The sequence below is a fragment of the Anabrus simplex genome, chromosome 1 (assembly GCF_040414725.1).
Source record: "Anabrus simplex isolate iqAnaSimp1 chromosome 1, ASM4041472v1, whole genome shotgun sequence".
In the NCBI taxonomy this organism is placed as follows: Eukaryota; Metazoa; Arthropoda; class Insecta; order Orthoptera; family Tettigoniidae; genus Anabrus; species Anabrus simplex.
In genome coordinates, this window is record NC_090265.1 from 1,589,147,404 (window position 1) to 1,589,173,912 (window position 26,509).

Sequence of the window (26,509 nt, forward strand, 5' to 3'; positions counted from 1 at the left end):
GTTTAACAGCTATTTCATACCAATATTGACCTATGGTATTGAAGTGTGCACCCTCATAAAAAGAGATTCATCAAGACTGCAAGCATCAGAGATGAAATTTCTTAGATCCATCATCCAGAAGACCAAGATGGACAAGTTAAGAAATGAGGAGTTGAGGAAAGAAGCTGGAATAAAAACATCCCTATTAACAGAATCTGCACATCCAGACTATGGTGGTATGAGCATGTGATTAGGATGGAGCCTACAAAAACTGCCAGAATAAATTTGGAAAGACAAGTGGAGGGGAAAAGACCTGCAGGAAGACTTAAAACCTGATGAATGGACATGATCAAGGTTGGTCTAGTTGCCAGAGGATGGGCAGTGGATGATGTTCTCCATGACAAGTTGTATATGGACAGGAAGAAGTGGAAGAGGCTCATTAACAGTACCCAGGAAACTGGAACTGTACAATGATGATGATGATGATGATGTTGATGAATAATCCTTCTTGATAAAACATAAAGTCACAATTCTTCCAGTCATTTCATAAAAGTACTCCCTCCCATGATTTCCTCTTCCCCTTCCCTTGCTGCAAGCAGCAACTGACCTGCTTGGCAGTCTATCAGTTTCATGTTTTTGCTACGTTTCTTTTGTTTTCCATATCGGTAACATATTTGATTTCAAATTTCCTAATTATCATTTTCCTATCTTTTCTCAGCACAATATTTCTGATGTGATTGATACTTTTCTGCAAGACTTCAAGAACAAGAGTTTTTTAATATATTCTTCTCAAAGATTTTTAGATATATCTGTGTTTTTTACGTTATGACAAGTTGAAACCCTTCAAGGTCAATTCTTTCTTATGGACTTTTAGTGTGGTGGTTTTTTAGAGCATTTCTATACATTTTATATTCTTTTTCAAAACTGAAGAAAACCTAACAAGGCTGAAATATATATATTTAATTGTGCTTTTTAACCAACATTCGTGTATTGATCAAAGTGGACTATTAAAATTTCATTATTTTTTTTACTGTAAAGTCAATACGGAACAATTATGTCATTCTTAAATTGTAAATCAGTTACATTTACTTTACTCTGCTAGGGTATATGATATGGATGCGCTAGCGAAATATGCTGAGGAATGTCAGAAATATAGAACTCTACTAAAGGAAAAGAAAAGAAATTGTGATTTATATATAGAACAGAAGTTATTATTCGAGGCAGAAGCGAAGCCTTATAAAATTATGAAGTACTCAAAGAATCAGGCATCAACTACTCTTGTAAACATGTTGCAATGGGAGTTATATTTTCATCATCTTGGAGAAACGAACATACGGACAAACGGCTTCACTCTGCAACTGACAAACATCCAAGATATGCGCCCAATCACAACAGAGGAGGTCAGCCAACTTATAAGCAATAGGAAAAATAACAAAGCGGCTGGACCTGATGGGATTTACATAGAACATTTAAAAGACACACTCCATGACTTGCTAGATCCGCTAACATGCCTATTCAATGAATGCCTAAGACGTAAGTCAATTCCAGAACAATGGGTCACCGAGCTCGATAGCTGCAGTCGCTTAAGTGCGGTCAGTATCCAGTATTCGGGAGATAGTAGGTTCGAACCCCACTGTCGGCAGCCCTGAAGATGGTTTTCCGTGGTTTCCCATTTTCACACCAGGCAAATGCTGGGGCTGTACCTTAATTAAGGCCACGGCCGCTTCCTTCCCACTCCTAGCCCCTTCCTATCCCATCGTCGCCATAAGACCTATCTGTGTCGGTGCGACGTAAAGCAAATTACAAAAAAAAAAAAAAAAAAAAAGAACAATGGAAGAAGACAATCATAATTGTGATCTATAAAGGAAAAGGGAAAAAGGAGGATCCAAACTTTTACAGGGGAATCGCCCTGGAAAATGTTATGTTCAAAACCTTCTCTAAATTCCTAAGACAGATGGAACAAAGTCTACGTGCTAATATACCGTCGAATCAATACGGCTTTACCCCAGGGAAATCAACTCTACAGGCTGTGCAGGATCTTGTGCAAGAAATAACGACCTTAGCGCAACCTGGTAGACCGCTGTACACAATCTTTATAGACTATTCTAAGGCATTTGACAGTATTAACAGAAAGATACTTATGAGGCACTTCCAATAGTGAACTAGAAACATTGAAATCGATTTTAAATGTGAACTATGTAACAATCTATGATGGCGTTACCACGTCGAGGAGTACCACTAAAACCAAGGGTATTCTACAAGGGGATCTGATGAGTCCAGTTCTCTTTAACGTAATGACCTCGGATATTGGGCAATCTATAGACTCAAGATCAGTCAAACTGCTTATGTGTGCGGATGACATGGTCATCTTCTCAAGATACCGTGAGGACCTACAAACTGCCATGGAAAGCAGTAGGGTATGGGTGAAAGATAATTCTGTGGAAATAAATAGTTCCAAAACAAAGGCTTTGAAATTTAGAAGGGGAGGAAGGATATCTAATATGGGTCAACTAAAATGCGGAGAAGAACCTTTAGAATTCGTATCCAACTTCAAATACCTGGGTGTCGTATTACAAACTACTGGAACTGCTTTCTCCCTACATGTACAGGAGCAAGCTACGGCCGCAACGAAAGTCTCATACGACATCCCCAAACTCCAAAACCTATCCCTATCAACAGCGATGAAACTATTCAAAATTAAAGTTATGCCAACTGCCACATATGGTATTCAGTTACTTTGGCCTCACTTGTCGGTAAACAACCTTAGGAAGCTAGAAAGCGTCAAAGCGAGATTTATTAAGAGAGCTCTCTCAATATCAAAATTCTCAAGAAATAGCTACGCCTATAAAATAGCGCAGGAAACCTTCTTCATGGAAGACATAAAGCACATTTTTGATCTATCGGAAACGCATGCATATAAAACTATCATCGAGGAGAGATGGGAAAAAGCCAATGAGATACCTCAAGAAATAATGGAGACTGATGCAATGAAGTCAGAAATTTGGAAAGGACCCAATTTCAGACTTTGACATCTATATACACGATTCGGTGTCCACGGGTTTCATGGAAGGATCTGCCAGAATGAGGCATTCCATGAACCCAAGGAGGATTGCATCTGCAAGAAATGCAATAATCCATGCTCTAAATACCATTTAGTGGAAAAACAGGCCTCAATCTCTAATCACAGAAATGACAGAGTGGTGAAAAACTTGATTGTACACATTGTGTTTAATAAATAAATTAAATTAAATTGTAAATCAGTGTATGCGCTGTGGAAACGGGTGACATTGAATGAACTGAAGTTATTTTTTGCAGTTGTAATTCATATGTGCTTGATTTGTAAACGTTTCCTCCAGGACTACTGGAGCACGACATCGATTCTGAAAACTGACTACGCAAACTCCATTGGAATGGTGAGAGACCAGTGATTTGCTGAGTAGTGTTGGGGCTAAAATCCCAAAAGAAACGAGCATCAACTGCAGGAAGGTTTGTAGGTTGAGATCCTTCTCCAAATGGAATATCTGCAGTGGATATGAAGTAGGAACGGCACATACAGTGTACGTGCAAGGTCAGCTATGACAAGTCCAACTACAACACCAGCCACACTGTGAAAAAATGACAACAGTACATTGCCATAAATGTGATGTAGGTCTTTACATAGGAGAATATTTTGAGTGTTACCATACCGAAGCTAGGTGTTGGTAATAACAGTGTTACTTTCATTGACCTGTCTCTGTCTCAATCTTGGCTTTGACAATATGAAAGTGACTGAGGTATGAGTAATGCTAGTAATGCCATTCCTTATGCAGCCAGTCCCTGCTATGAATGGTGTGAAAATGTTGCTCATAGGGTCGGATGATGCATGTATTTCAGTGGGCTTGGCCGACTGATATGTAATAGCAATTCTGGCTCAGTGAGGAAAGCAACAGGAATCTACTTCACTCCTCATTGCTCTAGTACTGGTATACCTCTTCAGTGATGCCTAGGCCATCTATGACAGCCGATGGCGGAGCTATTGAAGATCCAGCCAGCCTTAGGGCTAAGGACTGAACATACTGTACTGGGAAAAGATGGAGAATAAGGGATAAGGGCATGAGAGTCAACAAAGGTGTGTAAGGTCCTTATGGAGCAGGTACAGAGAGAGGTATATGCTGATCGAAATAATAGTTGATTTTTTTAAAAGACAAAATTTATTCATTTCCTTCATTGTGACTTGACTTTCCCTATTATTTACTTGATCAGAAAAAAAAACGGATTCACTTTCATCTTGAAGTTACTATCAAATCAATTATAATGAATGTTTGCCCTTCCAAAAATAAATTTTCTTTCAACGTATAATTTTTCCTTCAAAAGGTCTTAAAGTTCTGAACTCATTTAAAACAAAGAGAATTATTTAATTTAAACTGCGTTTCTTTCACTTGAAATATGGACATTTTTCCTAAAGTCTTTTCTAAAAATATAACACTTAAAATTGTGAAAGTCTCTTTTAGAGTTTCTTTAAATGTTTAACACTTAAAACTTCCCAAAATATCACAAAATCATTCATTTTGTACAAAGTTTGGTCTTATTATTTCTTTACGAATTGAATTTTGAACACTTGTGATAATACTGTTGGAACACTACGATTCTCAGTAAGAGTTATTAAATTGTTTGTTGAACTGCTATCAAGAGTCACTGATTCTAATATTCCACCAATGAAAAGTTAATTTTGTGGAATTTTAAAGAGTCTGAAAAATACTCATATCACCTGTAATCTGGAACTGAAGACTGGATTGTAAAGGTATGCGGTCCAGTGAACCGCATATTGACGTCCTTGGCAACTGGTGTCGTGATGTCATCACCCATGGTACCATGTCCAACTCTCTCGTTGAGACCACGTACCATGTCCCTCGCTGAAATCACGTCACCAATCCCACGTTGAAACCACGTCTCCAATCCCACGTTAACAGGCAGATATGATTATAATAAGCACTTGTCAGGTTTTAACACGTTTTTGTTGGATTTAAAAACACGAAAAAGTTCAGCTGACTAGTAATGATTATTGAATGTGCTATCAAACCTATTTCAGATTTTATGAATCAGATGAAGAACACGGTATTGTGTTAAATGCATACGTACAAAGTCTGGCAGTAAATTGTTAATGATCACTGCTCTGGAAGTCGCAATTTTATAATAGCTCAGTGAGAATATTTACAAGTGTCTTCACATGTAAATCACAGTTTATTCAGAATGACGATCTGTTATATCTCGTGAATATTTACAAGTATTGTTACACAGAGATCACAGTCTATTCAAAATGACGAAATGTTATATCTCATGAAAGTTTATAAGTATTGATTGCGGTAGAGTAGAATGAAGTACAACTTCACGCACTCACGACGAAAGTTTAAATATGCTGATAGTTCAAAATTGTCATTAGACGTGTATTTAAAAACACTATTAGGAGGCAGTCTGTTTCAATAAAGGAAATACTGCACACGTTCATCAGTTGTAAATGTTTTAAGTTATTCTGTCTCAAAGAAAATCACAAGTTATTCTGCCTCGAAGAATATTACAAATTTCAAACAGTCAGGTTCACTCGAGTTAAAGTCAAAGATTATCACAGCACTGTTAAATACTTCAAAAATGGTGAGATTTACCAAGTCTTGAAAATTTTCTAAGTCCGACACTGTTCACTGGACTACGAGTTTGAAGATAATTGATGCATAGTACCGCCACGCAATAACTAAGTTTCATTCTCGATGTGTATATCTGCATTTAAAGATAAAAATTTCATTGTTCCGTATTGAAAAGTATCACAGTTAAAATGCCTGAGCCATGTCATTGCAGTTCCTCGCACGCTAGGCCGTGTCGTTGCAGTTAGACATTACAAAATAATGTTCCAGGCCGTTAATGGTTCCTGGTACAATACACATATATACAATTCTGTTGTTCAAAAACTGAAAACTATCCAACCTTATAAGTGAATTAGAAATTTTAGTATGAGAATGAAGACATCAACATGTACCAAAATTGTATCTTGAGTTTCTTTCCATTGCTGAAGTTAAGCTTTTTGCATTTATTTCATGTGATAGAATATGTATATAAAATTGTTTATTTATATTGAAAAAATTTACAGAACTATGATTTTTTTCCCCCCTGAGAGTCTAAATCATGCTGGCACAGGTTAAGGATGCTAATTTAAATTGTCTGGGCTCACGGTGTTCAAGGTAGCAAAACAAGCAGAACTTATTCAGATGTAATTTTCATGTAAAACATTTGTGGGATTATAAATACATTTTAAATTTCTTAATTGTAGCTTATTTCAGATACGATTTATAGGGAAATTTGTAATCATACTGGAATTATTCATAGTTAAAGAAAGAGATATCAAAACATTCAAAATGAGCAACTAAACCAACAATATACCTTATACTATAATTTTATATCATCACATGTTTGTATCAACTCAGGGCCGGTTTTACCATCTACTGATAAACTAGCCAATGTTGTTAATCCCTCAACATTATGCCTTCCATATTGTCACATAGGCTACTCATCCATTGGAAGAGACTACACGCAACTACAAGATTACAAGAGTACGTCCATAGTAGTGCAACTGATACCAGTGCAAAGCATGTAGCAGAATTGCTTCCATTATAAGCAACTGTGAAAATTTGACTCCACATGACAATAACCAACATCTGGTGACATGACAGATTCTCCATGAAAGGAATTTGCTGCTCCTAGTCACCATTTCCTGCAACTACTTGCTCATGTCTCTTTGCATCATACATGTCGTTAGCCATGGATGTTGATAGTGAAAAGTTTATAATACCAATATAGGTCCCCCCCTATGGGAATCAACATCTATATCAAGTAAAAAGTTCATCGCAACACTGTGATTTGGGAAAAAATCACCTATATGGAATATGAAATGTAAAACATTATCATTTTCGTGATATTCAGTACAAACTGCGGGCGAAAGTTGTGGATATGATATCACGTGACCTTCAGAGAGGATGAGGTTGGGAGAGAGTGAAACCAGGTGTAGGCACATAGCCTACTGCTGTTGAATAACACCATGGGGTCTTCTAAAGCCATAACATCCCCATCCAGTGAAAGAATCACCATCAGCAGTGTCATAAGCACTCACTCCATTTGAACACTGTGGAGAGGTTTGGAATTGAACCCGGGCGTTAGATTTATGAAATGACCTCCGTAAATTCCCTATTTACCCACCTAATTTTGTCCCTTGCATAATTTTTTCACCCTTAATTTTGAGATAGAAATTTGGAAAAAAAAAAAAATCACATAATTTTCCCGTCATGTTTATGTAAAAGTTTCTGTCACCAATGCATTTTCTATTACTCGTTTTTTTTTTTTTTTTTTTTTTTTTTGCAAAACTGTGTGGTCATGAAAAAGTCTCTTGTTTCAAGAGCCAGTCATCAATTTGTAGGCAGCGACTGCAAAGTGCAAGTGGCAGCATCGCAGTAACAAATTACTTAGCAAGTTGCGCATAGTGTTAGTGTATGCGCGCATCAGTACTAGGCTGGTAGAAACCACGTGGAAGATACGCACTGTCTACAACATATACTGGTCTCTATATTGACGTGAGTATTTTCACATAATAGTTGTTATCGATGGGTAAGAAAGACCTAAGTGTCAACACTGTTTAAATTAACAGTGATGCATTTACAGATAATAATGGCAGTCATGCTACTAAATGTGAATTTTGTGCAGAGCCATCATGCATGCTACCGAGGTATACTAAAAGAACAGTTACAGTGTGCCAAGAAGGCAGCCTTATCATTTTGGGGACCAAAATCAGGCCAATATCTGGAAATTGAAAGGAACTGTGAAAATAATGTAATTGGATTGGGAAATGTATTGCACGAAATGCTACAGTTAAAGGCACAGTAGATCACAAAGAGAGCAATATAGGAATCTCAGTTTAAAGCTAGCAGAGGGTGGCTGTGCAGATTCATGAAGAGGAACAACTTTTCTCTTTGAAGGAGGACATCTCTCTGCCGGTGATTGCCGAAGGACCATACCAATAAAATGGTGGAATTTCATTGGTATTTTAGATTCAAAATTAAATTTGCCTAATTTTCCCTCCTTAGGTGTTGGGAGTTAAAAAATAATGTTTTGCATTTCATATTCCATATAGGCGATTTTTCCCAAGTCGCGGTGTTGCGATGAACTTTTCACTTCATTAGAAAATTATGTGAGTAACTATAAATTTCAAGTTATTAAAAAATTTAAACATTCCTGTGAAAGTTTTTGTAATGTCTAGAGATATTGTTAATCCACTAATAAAGAATCACTGGCACTTATCATTGCAGTATTGAACTCTGTTGTTCCTGTGAGGAATGCTGACAATCAGCATTGTTGTGGAAATACTCATATTTTGCTTGGTAATATTTAAAGAGCATATGGTATATTTTGAAACACTATTGGAACTTGGAGCCAAGAATTACTGTATTTCATGATAATAGAAAAAAGCAATTATGTATTCAATTTGTGCTACGTTTGTAAATAAATACCTTTATTTAAATAAAAATATGTTTTAGTTGGAATTGTTTGTGTATTATTTGAAGTTTTGTTTAAATTAGGATTTTGTTTGAGGATGTGTAACAAACTTGTGATATTTGATTGGATCATGTATGTGTAAACTAAATTATTACTAAGTTTAGTTTTTATATTTTTAATTATGTGATTAGTGCTATAGTTTCTTTTTGATTTTTTTTGTTTGAAGTTTGGAGGCAAACTGGTGATGTTCGAGAACGTTGGATTAGGACATGGCAGTGCCAACCAAGTCCCTCAAGCTCCAGTTGGGAGAACCGTCTACATTAGCCAAGTGGTGACAGAGCCTGAGCTCATTGCACGCTCGAACCAATTAGAGAGTGCCCTGCAGTATGGCCAGTTTATCGAATTCTGTCAAACTAAAGCAGCCAGCAGTAAAACGCCACATGAACAGTATGTTTGGAACTTCATCAGGGCCAACTTTGAGGAACAGCCTCGAGCAGAATTGTTGAGACTGTTGGGCTTCGAGTCGGAAGATATCATCAGTAAAGTATGTATTCTCTTACAAGCCTTTTATGTTCTTTGTCTATTTTTACTTCAGTGATATATTTTTTCCTACTCATTTGACTTTTTAACAATTTTATTGTTAATTTTGTCATATAGGCTTATGATCTTGCAAATTTAATTATGTTTGTTGTTTGTCCAACCCTTGTCCTGTTTCTATACGGGGTCGGGTATGGGGTGAGATGAATCTGTCGTGGTGGGTTTTTATGACCGTATGCCCTTCCTGACGTCAGCCTCATTAGAGGAGTTAATGAGATGAAATGAATGATGTAATATATGATAGTAGGAAGGGAGATGGTGAAACCCAGTGGTGGCACATAGCCTACTCCTGTCGAATAGCACCAAGGGGTCTACTCAAGACTTAACATCACTGCCGACGGACAAATCACCATCAACAGCGTCATGCCCTCACTCTATATGAGCACTGCGGAGAGATTTGGAATTTAATCCAAGCTTTTGGCATGCAATCTAGTGATTAGGAATTGTATACCACCACCTTTCCTGTGCTGCCGGCCAACATTCTGATGGTGAATTTTTTTTCGACCAACGGGACTCGAACCGGCTAACCACGGTGTCAGACCGTTTAGATTTCAACGCCTTAACAATCATGGCCATCAGGTGGCCTTTCAAATTTAATTTCTTCATTTCTGATGAGCATTAGAGCATATTTAATAGAAAGTTTTCTTATTACTGACAGAACTCTGAAGAGAGAATATTTTGTACCATGGTGGATGAGCTACATTATGTTTTACCAGCAAGAGAGGAACTGCACAGCTAAGAATGGGAATGGTTACATGAGGAAGGGAAGGGAAGGGAAGGGAAGGGAAGGGAAGGGAAGGGAAGGGAAGGGAAGGGAAGGCTGTCTTATTCGTAAGTTAGAAGTAACAGACATGACAGTAGCAAGAATAATTGCTGTACAAACAGATGGGAACAATGACAGGAGGTACTTGGAATGAGGAGATAAAGTTTAATTTAGGAATGAACTCGATGGTTGAAGCTGTACACATAAACCGGCTTCGGTGTTGGGGTCATGTTAGGCGAATGGGGGAGGATATGTTACCTAGGAGAATAATGGACTCTATTATGGAGGGTAAGATAAGTAGAGGTAGACCAAGACGACGTTGGTTAGACTCGGTTTCTAACGATTTGAAGATAAGAGGTATAGAACTAAATGAGGCCACAGCACTAGTTTCAAATAGAGGATTGTGGCGACGTTTAATAAATTCACAGAGGCTTGCAGACTGAACGCTGAAAGGCAACAGTCTATAATTATGTATGTAGTTATGTTTCGTTAGGCGTATGACAGAGTACCAAGGGAAGTGATATTAGCTGTGCTGGGGAGTTACTGTATTGGATTAAAGGTAGGTTATTAAAAGCAATCAAAGGCATTTATGTTTACAATTGTGCTGCCATGAGAATTGATGATAGAATGAGTTCTTGATTCAAGGTACTTACAGGAATTAGATAAGGCTATAATCTGTCACCTTTGTTCATAGTTTACATGGATCATTTATTGAAAGGCATAAAGTGACATGTATAGATTCAGTTAGGTGGAAATCTAGTAAGCAGTTTGATCTATGCTGACAATTTGGTCTTAATGGCAGACTGTGCTGAAAACCTACCATCTAATATCTTGTAACTTGAAAGTAGGTGCAGCAAGTATAATATGAAAATTAGCATTTAAAAACTGAATTGATGTCAGTAGGGAAGAAACCTAAGAGAACTGAATGTCAGGTTTGGAATACAAAACTAGAACAGGAAGATCATTTCAAGTATTTAGAATGTATATTCTCCCAGGATGGGTGATTGTGTAGTAGTGAGATTGAACCAAGGTGCAGCAAAGCTAATGCAGTGAGCTCACAGTTGTGATCAACAGTATTCTGTAAGAAAGAAGTCGGCTCCCAGATGAAACTATCCTTATCCCGGTCTGTTTGCAGACCAACTTAGCTGTATGAGAGTGAAAGCTGGGTGGACTCAGGATATCTTGTTCTTAAGTTACAGTTAACATAAAAGTAGCAAGAATGATTGCTGATATAGATAGGAACAATGGCAGAGCGTACTCAGAATGAGGAGATAAAGGCTAAGTAAGGAATGAACTGATGGATAAAGCAGTATGCATAAACCGCCTTTGGTAGTGGTGTCATGAAGGAGAATAGCTTACTTATTAGAATAATGGACTTGGTCATGGAGGGTAAGAGAAGTAGAGGGAGACCAAGATGATAATAGTTAGACTCGGTTTTTAATTATTTAAAGGTAAGAAATGTGGAACTGAATGAGACCACAGAGCTAGTTACAGATAGAGAATTGTGGAGTTGTTTAATAAATTTACAGAATGTTGAAAGGCATAACAATCTGTAATGAAGATGCACTTATGATGTCTTAATTTTTTTGTTTTCAGCTTAACAGATTCATTGACAAGCCAGCGAATGCCAGACCCAGTGATGGCATTGATGGTCTGTCAGATCAAATGAGAGGTCTTGGGAGAGAGGTGAGTGAGTGTAATACAATTATAATTTTAATTAGGATCAATATCTTCTTAAGTAGAATATCCATTCTCAGATTCTCAGTAGTTACAAGCAGTTTCTTATCATATACTAACAACTTCCCTAGAGCTTGTGAGTTACTACTGTATTAACAGAAATCTCTCACATTACTTGTTTTAAGGAGGGGGTTATTGATAGTTTGAAGAAAAACAGATATGTGCCATTGGTGCCAGGTAAATGTGTAACAATATTTTTCTTCTTAGATTAAAGGGTTTTAGCTTAGGATCACAAGCATGGGCTTCACTTAAGAATTTTTAGAAATTAAACATTATTGCAGTAGCATGTGATGGAGCTGCTGTAATGTTAGAGGAAAAAAAGAAAGGCATAGTGACTTTGATTAAGGAGCAATATCCACATGTCTTGTTTTGGCACTACGCAAATAATAGACTTGAACTTTCTGTTAGTGATATAGTCACAAAGGACTTCCCATCACATATTAATCACTTTGTCATTTCTTAACAATCTTCATACATTATATCACCAGTCACCTAAAAGTACCAGAGATATTTCTGACAATCTTGACCAGCAACTGTACCACATTGGAAGAATTCTGAATACTCATTGGGTAGCTCCAAGTTACAGAAGTGTTTCTGCAGTTTGGAAAAACTATGGATTTCTCATGGCACATTTTGTAAGAGAAAAACAGGAAGAGAACAGGAATAAGATCGAAAAAGTTACAGATGCGTGTCTCTTGAAAACAATTACGAATGTTGATATTTTTCTTGATCTTGGTTTTACATGCGATCTTTTCAAGAGCTGTCAAAACTCAGTGTTGAACTACAAGCACGCGATATGACTCTTTATAAGGCTTATAAAGTAATACCCAGGCAGATTCTTCTGTTTGAAGGTGAAAAATTTAATAGTGGGTCTTTTTATTGTGAAGCTCAAAGTGCATCTGAGAATTTGAAATTCAAGACAGCTTACCTGGAGAAGAGTGAAGAAAAGTTGAGCTGCCAATGCAAACAAGCTCTCTTGATCCTGAAATGCTCTATGGAAGCTTAAGACGATGGATGGAAAATCATCTGTTAACATTAGAAGACAAACAGATACCAGAATAGACAAAAGTACTGTATCCTGAATGTTGGTCAAATATTGGTCAGAAGAATGTCACTTTTGGTAATGTTGAAGTACAAAATTTGGGTAGGCCGTTAAGGATTCAAGACAGGCAAGTTCTAAGAGGTTATTGTGAATTCTTTGTTGAGAAGAAAATGCCAGCATCACTACTACCACTTGTAAACATCAACCGCATTCCCATTTTTACCTCTGAATGTGAACGTGGTTTCTTGTAAATGAACTTAATATTGACGCCAACAAGGGCTTCTCTACACCTGACAGCTGTGAGTTCATTGATGTTGATCAAGTTGTTAGGTCCTCCTCTACGAGGTTTTCAACCCCTGCCATATGTATCCTGGTACTGAAAGGAAGATATCTTGTGACCGAAACAAAGAGCAAAGAACGTTCACATGAAGATGGCAGCGCGATCATCATGGGTCCAATTTGGAAGTTACTGTAATGGAAAAGGTACACAAATGTCACATGTCTTAATTTTTACTAACATATTAGTACCCATGTTGAAGTCTGAAAGTTAATGTAAAGATTAGGTTAAGTTGTGTTTTGCCCTATAAATTGGGCTAGACATTATAGTACATTATGTGTTTTAAAGTAGTTTTTAACTAATTTACTGCAACTGGTTACCTACAGTGGTAGGAAAATGTGATAATAAGATACCATGGAAATTGTAGCCTGCAACTGAAGTATTCTATGTTTGGGATGGGTCGAGTGAGTACTGGTTAATGTTTTCCCAGAAAAAAGAGCACTGTATCCAACTGTCATTACATATTGCTGACTAAATGCTTCAGCCTTCTGTAAAATCTTACATATATATTCCCTTTGTTCATTTTTTTCATTAATTATTTCATGAATGTCCTTTCTGGAATTGCTTTTTTTTCCCTCCTTAAAGTACCTATACATCCCCTTCCATTTTTCACTAAAACTCATATGACTGACAGTTAGGCTTGCCATCATGTTATCCTTAGCTGACTTCTTTGCTAAATTCAATTTTCTGGTAAGTTCCTTCAGTTTGTCCTTACTTCCACAAATCTTTCCTAACTGTGTTTCTTTCTAACCTATACCTCCTCAATCTCTTGACAGAACTTCGCCATTCTTAATCAGTTTTAAAGTTACATACCTATTTTTACACTTCTTAACAGTTATCTTAAACCCATCTCGTAGACAGTTTATATTTTTATTTACCATTTTCCATCGATCATAAGTACTATTTTAAAACTCCATATAGTCCCAGTAAGAATCTATTGTGTAATGGGTTAGGGACCATCAGTGGTTTGTATAGTCCTAGCTGTATGAAAACAAGTAGGGCCACGACTCAGAGTACAGTAAAACGTCATTAAGACGCGCGAAGAATGGACCTCTTCAAATCCTGACCACCTGGGTTTAATCCTCCATCCTTGTAGAGCTCCTCCTGGTTTCAACTTACCGAGAAGGGAATGGACATCTCTAAACAGAATCAGAACAAACCATGGAAGGTGTAAATTCTGGCTTCACAAGTGGGGAAAATCTGAAGACCCATTCTGTGACTGTGATAATGTGCCTCAGACCATCCATCATGTTGTTATGGACTGCCCAAAAAGAAGATTCAATGGATCCATTAAAGAACTACATAGTGCCTCTACAGAAGCAGTGGACTGGCTGAAAAGTCTGGACATTAAGTTTTGAATGCTGACTTGTAATCACATACTTATTTAAGAAATATGTATTTATATGTACTTATAATGTATCCTTGTTTTGCCATACGAAATAATAATAATAAGACGTTTCTGCAGGGGACAGCAAAAATGAACGTGTTAAGCGAGAAAACTTACTACTGAGTATACGAATAAATACTATCCAACAGCGATATGGAAACACTAGATACGATTTTTTCCGACATGGAGGCATTTTGCATTGTGTATCCGCGGGTACAGTGCAAACTATATCTACCATTAACAAGTGCAATGAACGGTGTGAAAAACATCAAACAACAAATATGAAAACATATGCACGGGGGCCAATAAAAATATCCAAATTTTATTGCAGATCACACTCTAAAACAAATGTTAGTAGAAGCCTTTTACTTCAGAGCAGTGTGTTATAAAACATTATTTTCTAGTCACACTCTTAGACAATAAATTGGAGGCTATACTCAGCCATGTGCAGCTGTGACAGAATGAATTTGGCTGCCATTTTGTAAAACATTGATCAAGTTGACTCGATCGAGCCGAAACTCGAAGGTGTGAGTTCAACATTCGCGACCTCTGCTTAAAGAATACAAATATGCACCACACGAGTCATTTTCACACCGAGCTCGATAGCTGCAGGTGCTTACTTGCGGCCAGTATCCAGTATTTGGGAGTGGGTTCGAACCCCACTGTTGGCAGCCCTGAAGATGGTTATGCGTGGTTTCCCATTTTCAAACCAGGTAAATGCTGAGGCTGTACCTTAATAAAGGCCACGGCCGCTTCCTTCCAACTCCTAGCCCTTTCCTGTCTCATCGTCGCCATAAGACGTATCTGTGTCGGTGCGAAGTGAAACAACTTGTAAAAAAATAGTCATTTTCACACAATTATATTCCTTAATCCAGGTATAGGCTACTGTATCATGCAAAGAAACTTCACTGAACCACTCAAAAAACAAACACACACACACACACACACACACACACACACACACACACACACACACACACACACACACACACACACACACACACACACACACACACACACACACACACACACACACACACACACACACACACACACACACACACACACACACACACACACACACACACACACACACACACACACACACACACACACACACACACACACACACACACACACACACACACACACACACACACACACACACACACACACACACACACACACACACACACACACACACACACACACACACACACACACACACACACACACACACACACACACACACACACACACACACACACACACACACACACACACACACACACACACACACACACACACACACACACACACACACACACACACACACACACACACACTCTCTCTCTCTCTCTCTCACACTCTCTCTCACTCTCTCTCTCTCTCTCTCATAACTTCTGAATGGAATACAAGCACAAATAGGCTCACTTTTTCCGTAATCACGCAACTGTGGTGACAGCTCTTACCCGAGTTGTTAATCATGTTTGTTTCACAAGGGATGACAAATAACATTTTCAGGGCTAGGAAAAATGTGATCGTACTAAACGGTAATAGCGAAAATTCATGATGTGATAAGTGAGGTATTTTTTATATAGTTTCAATATGATGAGAATCGGGACTTCGAATTTATGACGTGCTAAGCGGGAAAACGTGTTAATAAGGAACGCACTAACAATGTTTCACTGTACTGTATTTCACTGCATAATCGTCACACTTTTTATACCAAAATTTTTGAAAAATTGTAGGGTGCAATCATTATGCAAAGTATTCTTAATACCAATATTTATATTACTAAAAAAAACTAAATTGTATTTGTTACAAGTGTAAGGTGGGCATAACACTTGCGTATATACATCGAAATAATTAAAATAGTCCAAATCAGACTTTTAAATAAATAATACCAGTATATGTACGATGCATGGCAATTAGAGTATGGTTTGAGTATGGGACCCTTATCAGGATTACTTAACTCGAGAACTGGGAAAAAAAGTCCAAAGGAAAGCAGGACAATTTGTAGTTTGACAGCGTGGTCGTGAGACAATGTACAGTTTATTTACCAGTGATGTTACGAGTTCTCATTTGAAATATGTAAGGCTCTAATTTATCGCTTTTCGGCAATGTCTCCGGTAAATACTGGCACCGCACTCACTTGTCTACTAATAGGCTTATGGCTTTCAAAGCCTTGCAAGCAGAGGTACAGTGGTATCAGAACGCACAGGCAAATGGCGACAAAATGAGTCACTGAGAATCTAATTCATGAAAAAGAAGTTAATATTTGTACTTGTCATTGGTAACATGGAAATGAACGTCATTTTTTCATTAACACTGTCATGTAATCAGCTGCCGTCGGCCACATTCTTATGCTCTGCTATAATACATAATTGAACATTCCGGTATTGGGAAATTTATCAGTAGGTAAACCCCTGCTTGTAACTCTTGTAGTTCACTACAAGTGGGCCACTCCATGTTCTGGGGGTATGATGTAGGTTTTTCATGTTTATTAGGTACCGTTACAGAAGTATCAACTGATCTGCAATGTATGAAGGTGGTTTGAAAAGTCCTTGCAAAGTCTGAGAGATGGCACCACCGGCGCGTATCGAGGTCATGTTTAGTTAGTAGCATCTCTTGAATGAACGTACACCAAGTTTCAGCCATATTGGTCTATTTCTTTGTGTTTGGCATTCGTATGAATCAAGGAAGTCGAGTAATTTTCAAGAAATGGATGAAAAGAATTTCGTGTGGTGATTAAACATTATTTTATGAAAGGTAAAATGCCTCAGGAGACTAAAGAGAAGCTCGATAAACATTATGGTGACTCTGAACCTTCGATTAGAACAGTTTATAAGTGGTTTCAACATTTTCGGACTGGCCATATGGGCACAAGTGACGCTAAACATTCTGGACGGCCTGTGGAGGTTATGAATCCAGAAATCATTGATCAAATCCACGATATGGTGATGGATGACAGAAGAGTTAAGGTGCGTGAGATTGCTAGTGCTGTGGGCATCTCGACTGAACGGGTACATAATATTTTGCATAAACATTTGGACATGAGAAAGCTATCTGCAAGATGGGTGCCGCGATTGCTCACGCTTGACCAAAAATGGAATCGTGTGAAGTGTTGCAAGGATGGTTTGCAGCTGTTCCAGAAGAATCCGGAGGACTTTAAGCGTCTCCGGGAAATACTGGCACCGCACTCACTTGTCTACTAGTAGGCTTATGGCTTTCAAAGCCTTGCAACCAGAGGTACACAGGTGGATGAAACATGGATACATTACTATACTCCTGAGACCAAACAACAAACTAAACAATGGGTTACCAAGGGGGAATCTGCACCAGAAAAGGTGAAGACCGTTCCTTTGGCCGGAAAGGTTATGGCGACTGTCTTTTGGGATTCGCAAGGGATAATCCTCATCGACTATCTGGAAAAGGGTAAAACTATTACAGGTGCATATTATTCATTGTTATTGAACCATTTGAAAACCGAGCTGCAAGAAAAACGCCCACGATTGGCCCGCAAGAAAGTCCTTTTCTGTCACAACAATGCACCAGCACACACCTGAGCAGTTGTGGTCGCAAATTAATGGAAATAGGATACCAACTCGTTTCACATCCCCCCTATTCTCCAGACTTGGCTCCCTCGGACTACTATTTGTTCCCCAATTTGAAGAAATGGCTGGCGGGACAAAGATTTTATTCAAACGAGGAGGTGATTGCAAACACTAATGGATGTTTTGCAGACTTGGACAAATCCTATTATTCGGAAGGGATCAACAAACTAGAACATCGTTGGACGAAGTGTATAAGCTTAAAAGGAGACTATGTCAAAAAATAAAAAAGGTTTACCCCAAACATGTAAGTAGTTTGTATTTTTGCACGGGCTTTTCAAATGCCCCTCATACAGTGTTTGTTTGTGAGTGACGTGATTACTGTACTGTACTGTACTATGTGTGTGATAATTTAAGTTTTATTTTGGTTTTTGGCATGTTTGTAGAAATATTTCTTAATACAGTAATACTGAACAGTTACTGACAGTAATTTACATAGCAATACATTAACGTGTAAAGCATTTATTTGTGATCATGGGTAATTACAGAAACTATTCTGTAGTCTTCAAGCTAAACATAATTGTCTTCTCTGAACAATACGGTAGTAGAGATGAGAAAATAACATTTTCCGTGAGTGAAAAGGTGGTGCTTTACTGGCGGAAATTAAAAGACAAGCTAAAAAAACCAAACTATTCTATACGTGCATTCATCAGCTGGAGCGGCAGCTTCGTCTGACGACGTCTCGTAATCGCAGCTGATCAACATGGTGGGATCCCGGTTCTCTGAAACAGTCTCCGCATTATGGTTGGCAATGTATTCGGCGAAAATTGTACCGACATCTTGCAAACATGAACCGACATCTCGCAAATGTGACTGTGTTTCTAAACTCCCCATATGTCATATACGAATTTAGATTGCACTTTCATATGCAATTTACATTGCAGTTCCGTTTACCTTTTAAGCAACTTGAGGAACAAAATTTGAACATGCAATGATTGCGTGATGACATTTTAAAATCCGATTTTTGTATCGAAAATAAAGGATGAGACAATTACGCGGTGCTGAGGAATATGCAGTGAAATACGGTATGTCCAAGATGCCTACTCCTATTCCATAGCAACTGGCATCCTGAATTTCAGGACCTCTTATTGCCACTCAGCATCTTACGTTTAAAAGACTTTTCTACTGTATCACAAAAATACAGTATGAAACCGAATTAGGAAATCACCATGGTTCACAGTTTTATTCAACTTATACTCCACTAATTCCTTGCAGGTGCAAGACTGAGAATGACCCATAACTACCCTACATTGTCTAAGATAAAATTCAAAATAACTTTTCTTGCAGAGAAATATGTGGTCACCCTTCTTCAGTTTAGCCTCCAGTCGTGCCTTGGGAAGTCCCTTCCTCACCTTCATTACAGTGCCCACTACTCCTGTATTCATCTCTGCTAAGTCTTCTACAAGAGGTACACTGGTGTAGAATCGGTTAACATAAAACATTGTGACATTTGTTGGCTAAATCACGTAGTAACCGTTTGACAATACTAGTAGCACAGTTATCCAGTAGCGCGTCCTTTCCGTGATACAATTCGAAGTTCCATATGCACCCCATGTTTGACACATGGTGTGAATGGATGTATTTAATTAATTTAGTGTGGCTATTTCTAGCCGAGTGCAGCCCTTGTAAGGCAGACCCTCCTATGAGGGTGGGCGGCATCTTCCATTTGTAGATAACTGCGTGTTATTGTGGGGGAGGATAGTGTTATGTGTGGTGTGTGAGTTGTAGGGATGTTGGGGACAGCACAAACACCCAGCCCCCGGGCCATTGGAATTAACCAATTAAGGTTAAATCCCCGACCCGGCCGGGAATCGAACCCGGGACCCTCTGAACCGAAGGCCAGAACGCTGAATGGAAGTATAAAGACTTTTAATGTACATATTTCAATGTGTAACTACACCAGTTTTAATTCATATGTCCTTGATCATTTGTTTGTGATTTGTTTTATGGCTGATGACGACATTTAAATGTCGAAACCAGTAACGTAATTAATATTGAATAGGTTGAACATTATAAATAACTCATCTCTGTGATCTCTGTTCAATATGGAAACAACAATGAAACTCATATCTTTGAATCTGCCAGAATGTACAATTTGATACCATACTAATGTGTTTCTGGGGCATATATACTTAGATCTTACTCCTAAATAGGCACATAACTTCGTTAATAGTTACGGCTTCTTGTGGGTAATATGTCTCTCAAAATTTAGTGACAAATTTATTCAGGAGAGGCCACGTTTGCCTGGTTTCTTCTGACTAGTATTGTCAGATAGGTGAAACAGAGAGAATGTTCAGAAACCTGTCCCTGGATAATACATTGGGACAAAAAATAACAACTGACAACTGGATCTGTGCTCCAATGATTCTCTATCGTCAGATGCAGGCTAATACATACATACATAAATACATACATACATTAACATTATAGACTGTTATGCCTTTCAGCGTTCAGTCTGCAAGCCTCTGTGAATGTACTAAATGATGCCACAATCCTCTATTTGCAACTAGTGCTGTGGCCTCATTTAGTTCTAAACCTCTTATCTTTAAATCGTTAGAAACTGAGTCTAACCATCATCATCTTGGCCTACCTCTACTTCTCTTACCCTCAATAACAGAGTCCATTATTCTCCTAAGTAACTTATCCTCCTCCATTCGCCGCACATGACCCCAACACCGAAGCCGGTTTATGCGTACAACTTCATCCATCGAGTTCATTCCTAAATTAAACTTTATCTCCTCATTACGAATACCCTCCTGCAATTGTTCCCACATGTTTGTACCAGCTATCATTCTCGCTACCTTTATGTCTGTTACTTCTAACTTATGAATAAGAAATCCCGAGTCCACCCAGCTTTCGCTTCCGTAAAGCAAAGTTGGTCTTAAAACAGATAGATGTAAAGATAGTTTCGTCTGGGAGCTGACTTCCTTCTTACAGAATACTGTTGATCGCAACTGCAAGCTCACTGCCTTAGCTTTACTACACCTTGATTCAATCTCACTTACTAAATTACCATCCTGGGAGAACGCACAACCTAAATACTTGAAATTATCAACCTGTTCTAGTTTTGTATCACTAATCTGACATTCACTTCTGTTGAATTTCTTATCCACTGACATCAATTTAGTCTTGGAAAGGCTAATTTTCATACCATACTCATTGCACATATTTTCAAGTTCCAAGATATTAGACTGCAGGCTTTCGGCGTTATCTGCCATTAAGACCAAGTCGTCAACATAAGCCAGACTGCTTACTACATTCCCACCTAACTGAATCCCTCCTGCCTTTTTATACCTTTCAGCAGATGATCCATGTAAACTACGAACAGCAAAGGTGAAAGATTACAGCCTTGTCTAACCCCTGTAAGTACCCCGAACCAAGAACTCATTCTGCCATCAATTCTCACTGAAGCCCAATTGTCAACATAAATGCCTTTGATTGATTTTAATAATCTACCTTTAATTCCATAGTCCCCCAGTATGGCGAACATCTTTTCCCTTGGTACCCTGTCATATACTTTCTCTAGATCTACGAAACATAAACATAACTGCCTATTCCTCTCGTAGCATTTTTCAGTTACCTGGCGCATACTGAAAATCTGATCCTGACAGCCCCTCTGTGGTCTAAAACCACACTGGTTTTCATCCAACTTCCTCTCAACGACTGATCGTACCCTCCTTTCCAAGATGCCAACGAATACCTTGCCTGGTACACTAATCAGTGAGATACCTCGAAAGTTGTTGCAATCCTTCCTGTCCCCTTGCTTATAGATAGGTGCAATTACTGCTATTGTCCAATCTGAAGGTACCTTACCAACACTCCATGCTAATCTTACTATTATATGAAGCCATTTCATCCCTGCCTTCCCACTATACTTCACCATTTCAGGTCTAATTTCATCTATTCTTGCTGCTTTATGACAGTGGAGTTTATTTACCATCCTTTCCACTTCTAGTGTAATTTCACCAGCATTATTTTCCTCCTCCTCATGAACTTGGCTGTTCACAACACCCCCAGAAAAATTTCCCTTTATGTTGAGAAGATGTTCAAAATATTCCCTCCACCTCTCCAGTGATTCCCTGGGATCTATTATGAGTTCACTGGAATTACTCAAAACACTGCTCATTTCCTTTTTTTCCTCGCTTCCAAAGATTCTTTATTACTGTCCAGAAAGGTTTCCTTGCTGCTTGACCTAGCCTTTCCAGGTTATTACCAAAGTCTTACCACAACTTCTTTTTGCATTCAACAACTATTTGTTTTGCTCTGTTTCTCTCATCTACGTACAAATCCCTGTCTGCCTCGGCCCTTGTTTGGAGCCATTTCTGATAAGCCTTCTTTCTACATTTATAAGCTGCTCTCACTTCATCATTCCACCAAGATGTTCGCCTTTTCTCATCTTTACACACACTTGTTCCGAGGCATTCCCTTGCTGTTTCTACTACAGCATCTCTGTATGTCACCCATTCTCTTTCTATATCCTGAACCTGCTTACTGTCTACTGCTCTAAACTTCTCACTAATCATATCCATGTACTTCTGTCTAATTTCCTCGTCCTGGAGATTTTCTACCCTTATTCGTTTGCAGACAGATTTCACTTTCTCTACCCTAGGCCTAGAGATACCTAGTTCACTACAGATCAGACAGTGGTCTGTATCATCGAAAAATCCTCGGAAAACTTGTACATTCCTAACAGATTTTCTGATGAAGTCAGTTAAGATATAATCTATTATGGATCTGGTACCCCTAGCTTCCCATGTGTAGCGGTGAATAGCATTATGCTTGAAGAATGTATTCGTAAGTGCTAAACCCATACTAGCACAGAAGTCCAGCAAACGCTTCCCATTCCCATTAGCTTCCATATTTCCCCCACATTTACTAATCACCCTTTCGTATTCTTCAGTTCTATTTCCAACTCTCGTATTGAAATCGCCCATTAGCTCTATTCTATCCTTGCTGTTGACCCTGACCACGATGTCACTCAATGCTTCATAAAACTTGTCAACTTCGTCGTCATCTGCAGCCTCACATGGTGAATACAGTGAGAAAATTCTAGTCCTAATTCCTCCAACTAACAAATCTACCAACATCATTCGCTCATTTACATGCCTAACAGAAACTATGTTGCGTGCAATGGTATTCCTGATAAACAGCCCTACCCCAGACTCGGCCTTCCCTTTCTAACACCCGTCAAGTACACTTTATAATCTCCTATCTCTTCCTCGTTATCTCCCCTTACCTGAAAATCACTTACTCCTAACACATCCAGTTGCATCATCTTAGCTGACTCAGCCAGTTCTACTTTCTTTCTTCCATAAGCCCCATTAATATTGGTAGCTCCCCATTGAATTCCATTTCGTTCGCCAAGTTGTTTCCAAGGAGTCCCTCGCCTGTCAAATGGGAGTGGGACTTCGATACTCCCATAGGTCCGAGGCTTGCTTAAAGTGCCTGAGCTCGGTAAATTCATGAAGCAGGATGCTACCCTACTTACACATAGTCCAAGTGAGGATCTCTCCTCTAACGGGTTATGGACCACCTGACTAATACACATGTGCAATAAAATTGCAAGAAACCTTTTCTCCTCTGCATTAGTAACAGTGCTCTGCTGCCTAAATTGCAAATTGGGGCTTAACTTATTTTGCTACCAAAGTTTATTTAGTCGTTGATATGCATATAAATTAGTCTGGTCTTTAATTGTGTTCATCATGTGCGTATCCATGAAGTTCGTAAAAAATCGATTGGCTCAGAGGACTGGTCTAAGCTGATGTTTTGTTCCACCCCGCTAGGTCCAGTGTAAACCATAATATCTGGAATTATGGTCAACCACTGTCCATTCATTACCACCTGCAGCTGCAACACCTGTTGCCCGCGTGCTCTTCCTGCAACGAACAGGCGTGCTGGCAGAAGTAGAAGGGAGGACTGTCTCTTCGGTTGCATCAAATTCAGAATCTGTAAAGTGAATTATAACCCCAAATATACTAGTCAGAATAATCTCAACATTTTTGCAAGATAAGAATCTGTGAAAAAAAAAAAAAGAGAGAGAAAGGAAAACAGATTTGACCTACCTGAACTTGCGTCATTTGCTGAAAGAGCAAAATCAATGTTGCTGTTTGCAGTTATATCACTGTTGCTGTCACCAGATTAATGTAAAACTTCCTCTAACAACTGTTCTATCTGTTTCTGAGCCATGTCAGTCCATATGAAGCTGAATACAAGCCACACGCAGAACAAACAACTTTATGAGGGAAGCTCCTTTCATGAGTTTGTTTGCCTTCGAACAGATCGATATTCTCCACTGAACAAGGATGTGATGCTATCTAGGGATAGTATGTGCAACTTCATGCTTACTGGCATCCACATGGGAGTGCTAGAGCTGTAATATTACGTTCATCTCCAACACAAAAAGGGCGAGAAATCGAACAACGTAATATTATGCTCGCCGTAGTTTTAGAAGTTATCTTGAAACATAATAGTGCAGCGCCCGCGTTCTAAGCGTTAATGAGGAACACACTAACTAGGTTTCACTGTGTTCATATTTTCTTAACTGTTCCCTTCTGAAAACCAGGAAGAGAAGAATATATATAAAATACAAGTACAATACATTCAGAGCCCAAAAAGAATGAAGCCCATTATTTTAGCTTTCCATTGAATGTATGATGTAAAACCACCTAATTTTACCCTTCATCAAAATGAGAATGTATTAAATAAAGTATCTTCTATTCAAACATTTTAAAACACTGTAAGATTTTCCCTATAATGAACTGTTTTGCAGAAACTTTATATTTCGCAAAATTGTATTATTGTGACTTGATTCCCATTTGCTTCTGAACGCTTCATATTTGGGGGCTGTAGTAGTGTTACTTAAGACAGTTGACCAATCAGAATTAACTGGTAGATTGACTGGAGAGTGAATTTGGATTAAAGGTGTGGAACCCAAAATAAATGTCTGTAAAATTTCCTTGATCAAGTCTTGTTTTTGAAATATTCATTATCTGTATGTTCTCTTCAGTATGGTTACAGTTTCAATTCAAGTTTAATTTACATCAACACTTCCCTTCCTTGAAGAAATGTATGTTGAAAATACTGGTTTTTCAAGAAATGTTTTTTTCGTTTTTGTTAGAAGCTTTTCTTCCAAGTTTTATTTAATCTTCACTGTGATATTAAGTTTAGCAAGGAAATATTCTCTCCTGTTTACTCCTTTATAGAAATTTTCCATGCTTCATTCTATGCTTGACTTCATAGATTCTAGAAAGGTTCAGCTTTTCATTTGTCTTTACCTTTGACCATATGTGTGTGAGTGTGTGTGTGGCTTAACCCTTCCTCTTGTCTTGGAATGTATTTTCTAGAGTGAATCTGATGGTGATGCAGATGGCTGTGAGGATCCCCAAACCAATTCCATTTTGGTAAGATGAAATACTACCTATTGGCTTCCTTCCTCTCTGCATGTTGTTGGACCTCTTTATTCTGTTGCTGTAGTACATTACAGTAACATTTTGCTGTTCTTGTTGCTTGCATGGCTACCTTCTTTTGGTGGGTTCTAGTTATAATAGGAACGTTCTCTCTACTCATGAACTTGGCGATTTAATTTCTATGTGTCATGACGTGGCCGATGACCTTAGATGTTAGGCCCCTTTAAACAACAAGCACCGGGCAAGTTGGCCGTGCGGTTAGGTGCGCGCAGCTGTGAGCTTGCATCCGGGAGGTAGTGGGTTCGAATCCCACTGTCGGCAGCCCTGAAGATGGTTTTCCGTGGTTTCCCATTTTCAGACCAGGCAAATGCCTGGGGCTGTACCTTAATTAAGGCCATGGCCGATTCCTTCCCATTCCTAGGCCTTTCCTATCCCATTGTCGCCATAAGACCTATCTGTGTCGGTGCGACGTAAATCAAAATAGCAAACAACAAGCACAAGCACCACCACCACCACCACCATCATCATCATCATCATCATCATCATCATCATCATGTATCATGAACATGTCAACTGTAACTCTCCTTTCTTTTAGGTAAATGATAGATTGTTTTATCTTTTCATAGTCCTTGGGGTTCTTTCTCCTTGCTCCAAAGAAGTTACAGTTTTAATTCAAGTCTAGTAAACTTCAACACTACCCTTCATTCCTCAACAATAAGATGGTCCATTATGAAATAAATGTGCTTGTTGTCCATAACAAATATACAAAACATCTAGGAATTGCTTTCGATAGGAAGCTATTCTTTAGCAGGCACCTTCCAAAAATCACAGGCAAACTGTTATCAAGGAATAACTTCTTGAAAAATTGTGTGGTACTAAGTTACTTGGAGTTCATCAGTATGTGTCTTACGATCTTCAGCTCTGGGTCTTGTGTTCTCTATTGTGGAGTACTGCTGACTGTTATGGTTAACCTTTTTGGGACCATAAAGACTGTAACAGAGTTTTAAGTGATTTGATATCATAGTTTGTGTCTTTATGGTCTCTAATAACCATTACATGCATTTGTTTTAAGCTATCATGGTCAGACTAATTTGAATTGTATGTGTTCCTATGGTCCACTGTCAACTGTGATTATG

General features: G+C 38.5%; 1 protein-coding gene across 3 annotated transcripts in view; it reads left to right on the forward strand.

The window, feature by feature from the left end:
• Sec31 (secretory 31) overlaps positions 1–26,509 on the forward strand; it is a 386,738-nt gene that overhangs the window by 114,539 nt on the left and 245,690 nt on the right. For 2 of the 3 annotated variants that reach the window (XM_067138230.2, XM_067138231.2), the window contains exons 10-12: positions 8,717–9,034; positions 11,447–11,536; positions 25,311–25,367. In XM_067138230.2, coding sequence (XP_066994331.2) covers positions 8,717–9,034; positions 11,447–11,536; positions 25,311–25,367 — 465 coding nt within the window. The remainder of the gene's footprint in view (positions 1–8,716; positions 9,035–11,446; positions 11,537–25,310; positions 25,368–26,509) is intronic. The other variant, XM_067138232.2, reaches the window with a different exon arrangement.